The 6,316-nt window shown below is 50.6% G+C and overlaps 1 protein-coding gene across 1 annotated transcript in view; it reads left to right on the top strand.

Annotated features, from left to right (window-relative positions):
* TNFRSF9 (tumor necrosis factor receptor superfamily, member 9) overlaps positions 1 to 6,316 on the top strand; it is a 14,037-nt gene that overhangs the window by 6,639 nt on the left and 1,082 nt on the right. Inside the window, exon 7 of the mRNA XM_005874371.1 lies at positions 2 to 79. Coding sequence (XP_005874433.1) covers positions 2 to 79 — 78 coding nt within the window. The remainder of the gene's footprint in view (position 1; positions 80 to 6,316) is intronic.

Raw genomic sequence — 6,316 nt, 5'->3', positions numbered from 1 at the left:
GCCCTGCTGCTCCTGCTGGCGCTGCGGTTCTCGGCGGCGGAGCAGGGCCGGCGGAAACTCCTGTCCATCCTCAAGCAGCGTAAGTGAACCCGCGTGGGTCAGATAGGAGCCCCGAGGCGAGGGAGGCTTTTTCCGGGAGGAAGGAAAGAGGGGATCAAGTTCTAGAAACGGGTTGGAACAGCCCGTGGTGAGCAGCGCCGGCAGTGTGGCCCCCGAGGGGACAGTGGGCAACACCCGGAGGCAGTCTGGGCTTCACCTCCTGGGGGGGAGGGGTGGGGGGGATGTGCTGGCATCTAGTGGGTGGTCAGTGAGGGTGCTAGACGCCCTACGGCGCACAGGCGGGCCCCACAGCTCAGAGCTACCCGCGCCCAGATGTCAGCAGTGCAGTGGGCAATAGGAGAACATCATCCCAGGGCCCTAGCAGAGTGACGGTGCAAGTATGTGCAGTCCCGGGTGACTGTGTGAGCATGTATGTGTGCACAGCTGTGCACACAGGGCACCTGCCAGGAGGAATCAGAAAGTAACCTTTGCTCCCTCAGCCCTGCCCCTCGGGCTGGCAATGACCTTAACCCGAGGCAGCCCGGCCAGGTCAGGAGGCACAGAGCCCGTGGAGGGTCCGAGCAGGTTGAATGACAAGGACTCTGACGTCAGCAGTATGGGTGCCGTGAGAAACTTTCCTGCACTGAACTAAGAGACTGTTTCTATATGGAACTTGGCAAGAGCCAGCACTCACTAAATGGAACCTCTTAGTATTTATTCAAAAAAGGTATAGCCCGGCCGGTGTGGCTCAGTGGATTGAGCATCGTCCCAGGCACCACGAGGTCTCTGATTCGATTCCCGGTCAGCGCACACGCCCAGGTTTCAGGCTCAGTCCCCGGTAGGGGGCGTGCAGGAGGCAGCCAATCGATGTGTCTCTCTCATCCGTGTTTCTCTCTCCCTCTCCCTTCCTCTCTCTCTCTCTCAAATCAATTAGAAAATATTAATAATTTTTTTTAAAGTTTATAGATGGGGCCTGGATTTTGTCTTCAGAGAGGACAGAACCAGAGATGCAGGCTAGATTTGGCAGGAGGGATTTGGCGGAGCGGGGAGTGGCCCGAGAGGACGGCGGGCGCTGTAACCCAGAATGTTCCAGGTTTGGGAGGGACAGTGTCAGCAAAGTCTTATCTAAAGAAGCACGACACCAATTTGTCTAAAGGGCATTTTGAAAACAATACAAAACTGTTTTTACATCGTGCAATAGAGCACACGGGGAAAATACAGCTTAACGGATTGTTGTAGCGTGAACGCCTGCATCACCCAACCCTCCCTCCCTCCCAGTGCCAACCTCGGCTGCAAGTCACAGCAGTCACTTCCTTGCTCGTCTTTATAGCTTTGCTCTAGAGCAGCACAGGTTTGTTAGGCCGTCTGTGAACTTGTCACCTCGGAGGGAAGTGGCCGGTGTCCGTTCCGTATTCCCTGTATCTATTCCGAATCCGTCTTCTTTCAGGCAGCGTTGCGTCGTTACGATCCATCCAGGCTGCATTTACCTTCGTTGACTTCTATGGCCGGATGCTCTTCTATTGAGTGACGACCTCACCATTCGTTTGATCCCTTCAAATAAGGATGGGCACCTGGGTCATTTCCAGTTTGGGGCTATTTCAGACCATGGGGTTCCAGTGTTTCTGTCTATCTTCTCAGCTCACGTAGCACGGGTTTCTGTGTTGCTGTTGTTTTAATCTAGAGCAGCGGTTCTCAACCTGTGGGTCACAACCCCTTTGGCGGTCGAACGACCCTTTCACAGGGGTCGCCTAAGACCATCCTGCATATCAGATATTTACATGACGATTCATAACAGTAGCAACATTACAGTTATGAAGTAGCAACGAAAATAATTTTATGGTTGGGTCACATGAGGAACTGTATTTAAAGGGCCAGAAGGTTGAGAACCACTGCTCTAGAGAGATCATTGCTGGCTCCTTCTGTTTTCCAGACGGCAGGGGCTGTTCACACGCGCCCAGCAGCGGAGGACAGCGCCTGCTGCCCCCATCCTTGCTAACCTTGGCGTCTCTTTCCTCTCTCTGGTGGGCGGATAGATTTCACCGTGGTTTTAATTTGCATTTCCCTGATTTCTAGTGAGATGGGACTTTTTTCATGTGATGTCGCCACTGGGATTTCCTCCTCTGCGAAGAGCCCTCCAAGTCCTTTGAGCACCTTTCTGTTGGGGGGCCCGTCCTTGTCTCATTACCGTGTGGAGGCCTCCGTGGGCCGCGCGTGGGCTGCCGGCACCCGCCCCCCCACCCTGCGGTTTGCTCCAGCTTCTCTTTCTGAGGTCCACACCTTTGATTTAAAACTCTCAGCTCTCACTGAAACCTCTCACAGAAAGAACGAATCTTTCCATCTTTGCCCACCGAGCAACACAGTCCTGTATTCAATGGTTTTCAAACGTACTTATGAGTAATGAGTGAGTTGCAATGGAACCGTATTCCATTTTTTGAAAGCTTTCGGTTATTTTTAGAAACGTTCTATTTTGAAATAACTGCAGGTTCACAGGAAGTTGTGAGCAGGAAAGTCATGGGTCGCGTTCGATGTAACCACAGCACGAGGTCAGGCCGGGCAAGGGCCCGTGGTGCCTTGTGTGTGGATACTTGTTTTGTTTTTTAAATCCTCACCTGAGGATATGTTTTTATTGATTTTTTAGAGAGAGAGAAAGGGAGAGAGGGGGAAACATTAACGTGAGAGAGAAACATCAATCGGTTGGCTCCCCTACGTGTCCCGGCCACAGATGGGACCCGCAACCTAGTTAGGTGCCCCGACCGGGAATGGAACCCACGGCCTGTTGGTGAACAGGATGATGCTCCAACCAAGCGAGCCACCCAGCCTGGGCTGCGTGTATGTACCTGGATGTCATTTGATCACTTGTGTGGACTGGTATAGCCACCAGTGCAATCAAAACACACAACTAGCCCAGCCGGCGTGGCTCAGTGGCTGAGGGTTGACCTCTGATCCATAGTGCAGGGCTTGCAGGAGACAGCCAATCCATGATTCTCTCTCATCATTGATGTTTCTCTCTCTCTCCCCGTCTCCCTTCCTCTCTGAAATCAATAAGCATATATTTTTTAAAAAACACAAAAAACCACAGAACTATTCCCTGAGCACAAAGATCTCCCTCTGCTCGGCCTTCACAGCCACCCCCACCCCCTCACCCCTACCCTCTAACCCCGGCAACCTCGAACCCGTGTTCTATCTTTACCATTTGTCTCTTTTCGAATGTTATGCACATGGAATCACACAACATAGAAATGGGTCGGGAATACACAGCCTTTTGCGACGGGCTTTTTTCACTCAACCTAACGCCCCTGAGATCCAGCCGCTCGTGTTTCCGTCACTCACTCCCTTTGACGGCTGCCTGGTGCCCCACGGCGTGCTGTGCGTGGACCAGTTTGCTTCACCACTCGCCCCCCGAGAGGCACCCTGGCCGTCCCAGCTTTCGGCTATTGCATGGAAAGCTGCCTTGAAGTGCTGTACGGGTTTTGCATGGACACACGTTTTCACATCTCTGAGACAGACGCCCGGGAGTGCAATCGCTGGTCGTACGGTAAGTGGACGTTTAGTTCCATAGAAACCAGCAAGCTGTTTCCCAGAGAGCGGAGCTGGGGGACCTCCCGCAGCGCAGGACGCCCATTTCTCTCTCCCTGGCCGACACCTGCCCGGCGGGGTTTCTCCTGTCAGCTCTCCGATCGGCGGTACTGACCGCTCCCTGTGGTCTGTTAGTTATTTATTTTTCACTACCTCTTTTTTTCTCTCTTTTTTTAAATATATATTTTTTTATTTCAGAGAGGAAGGGAGAGGGAGAGAGAGAAAGAAACATAAATGATGAGAGAGAATCATTGATAGGCTGCCTCCTCCAGGCCCCACACTAGGGATCGAGCCCACAACCCGGGCATGTGCCCTTGACCGGGTATCAAACCCGGGACCCTTCAGTTCGCAGGCCGACGCTCTGTCCACTGAGCCACACCAGCCAGGGCCCTGTGGTCTTACCTGGCCTTTCCCTGCGGCTCCAGCATCTTCCCAAGCCCATCTTCAGTGACGTGTTCCTTTGTGGTGTTTGCCGTCTCCAATGGACGTGTTTGCTTGTTTGACTATAGACATTGGAGAATTCCTCATTTCTCCCAGATCCGAGGCCTCTGTCACTTCTGTGTCTGCAGCCTTTCCGCCTCCTCCCAGGGGCTTTTGCAGAGAGAAGTCTGTTAATGTGTTGAAACCCACTGTCTTTCTTCCATTGTGGAATCGGGTCTAGGAACGCTGCACCCAGGCCTGGGCTGCCTTCCAGATGTTTACCTTTAACTGCAGGGCTCACCTTCCGTTACGTGCTGTAAAGGCGTGAAAGGCTTAGACCAGATCCGCATGTCTTTGCTGTTTTGGCCCCAGCACCACTGGTTGAAAACACTACCCATCCCCGTTGACTTGTTCTGTGCTGCGTCAGAAACCAGTCGGGGGGCCTGGGCGGGGCTGACCCAGCTCCTCCCTCCTGTTCACTGGTTCACAAGCTTCCTCTCCGCCAACACCGCCCTCTTGACGGCCAGAGCTGTACGACGTCTACAGTTGGGTAGGGGTTAGCGTGGTTCTTCTGCATTATTCTTCTTTTTCAAAATCGTCTTAGCGATTCCCGTTCCTCTGCGTTTCCATGTACAGTTTTTGGATCATCTTAGATGCACCCACAGAAAGCCAGCTGGGCTCCGAGAGCAGCTGTGCTAAACCTGTGCATCCCTGTGGGGAGAACTGACACCTTTACGACGTGAAGCATTTCGATCCATGAACACAGTCTGTCTCCCCATTTATTCTGTTTCCTTCGATCCGTTTCATCATCACTTTGTAGTTTTCAGCATCCAAGTCCTGCACATGTTTTGCTACATTTAGGTCTTAGAGTTTTTTAAACTGCAAATGGCATGGGCGCTGAAGGCTGGTCTCCACCTGCTCATCGCTGGCACACAGGAGCGTAGTTGCTGTTTGTAGACTGACTCTGTAGCCTGTGACTTTGTGGAACTCGTATATTAGCTGGGGGCGTATTTTGTAGATTTCTTGAGATTTTCTGTGTAGACCATAATGTCATCAGCAAACAGGGAAGCTTTATTTTTTCTTTCTCTATCTGTGTGCTTTCTGTTTCCTCTTCTGGGCGGGCGAGGAATTCCAGGACCTGGTGCGATAAAATTGGTGAGTGAACATCTTGGCCTTACTTCTAATTTTAGGGGGAAAACATTCGGGTTTCACCAGTAAGTATGATGTGAGTTGTAGACTTTTATTTTTCTTAAATCCTCATCTGAGGATATATTATTATTATTATTATTATTATTATTATTATTAGAAAGGAGAGGGGGGAAGAGAGGGAGAGAGAAAAACATCGATGTGAGAGAGAAACACTGATTGGTTGCCTCCTGTATGTGTGCCGACTGGGGATCTAGCCGGAAGCTGGGCATCTGCCCGGACCAGGGATCGAACCTGAAACCTTTTGGTGCACAGGGCGATGCTCCAACCACTGAGCCGCTCGGCCAGGGCCAGTGGATCCTCTCCATGAAGTCGAGGGCGTTTCTCCTCCATTTCTAGTTTTCGGAGAATTATTTTAAGAATCATGAATAAACGTTGACGCTTGTCACGCTTTCTTTGTATCACCTGAGACGACCATTTGACTTTCTTCTTCGTCCTGTTAAGGTGATGGATCACATAGGTTCAGTTTTGAATATTGAACCAGCCTGGCACCCTTGGAATAAACTCCGCTTGCTCATCGTATAGAATTCTTTTTCTTTTTCTTTTCAAATATATTTTATTGATTTTTTACAGAGAGGAAGGGAGAGGGATAGAGAGTTAGAAACATCGATGAGAGAGAAACATCAATCAGCTGCCTCCTGCACACCCTCTACTGGGGATATGCCCGCAACCAAGGTTCATGCCCTTGACCGGAATCAAACCTGGGACCCTTCAGTCCGCAGGCCGACGCTCTAGTCACTGAGCCAAACCGGTTAGGGCTAGAATTCTTTTTCTAAGTTGCTGAATTATACTTGCTAATATTTTGCTAAGAATTTTTGTAGCTATATTCCCGAGGGATAGAATGTATAATTTTCTTTTCTAGTATTGTCTTTTTAATATATATATATATATATACATATATATAATTGATTTCAGAGAGAAAAGGCAAGGGAGAGAGAGAGATAGAAACATCAATGATGAGAGAGAATCATCGATCGGCTCCTCCACATCTCCTACTGGGGATTGAGCCCGCAACCTGGGCATGTGCCCTGACTGGGAATCTAACCGTGACCTCCTGGTTCATAGGTCGATGCTC

Source organism: Myotis brandtii, unplaced genomic scaffold (genome assembly GCF_000412655.1).
Source record: "Myotis brandtii unplaced genomic scaffold, ASM41265v1 scaffold434, whole genome shotgun sequence".
Taxonomy (NCBI): Eukaryota; Metazoa; Chordata; class Mammalia; order Chiroptera; family Vespertilionidae; genus Myotis; species Myotis brandtii.
Note: the sequence above shows the minus strand (reverse complement) of the source record. Positions and strands in the feature narration are given on the sequence as shown.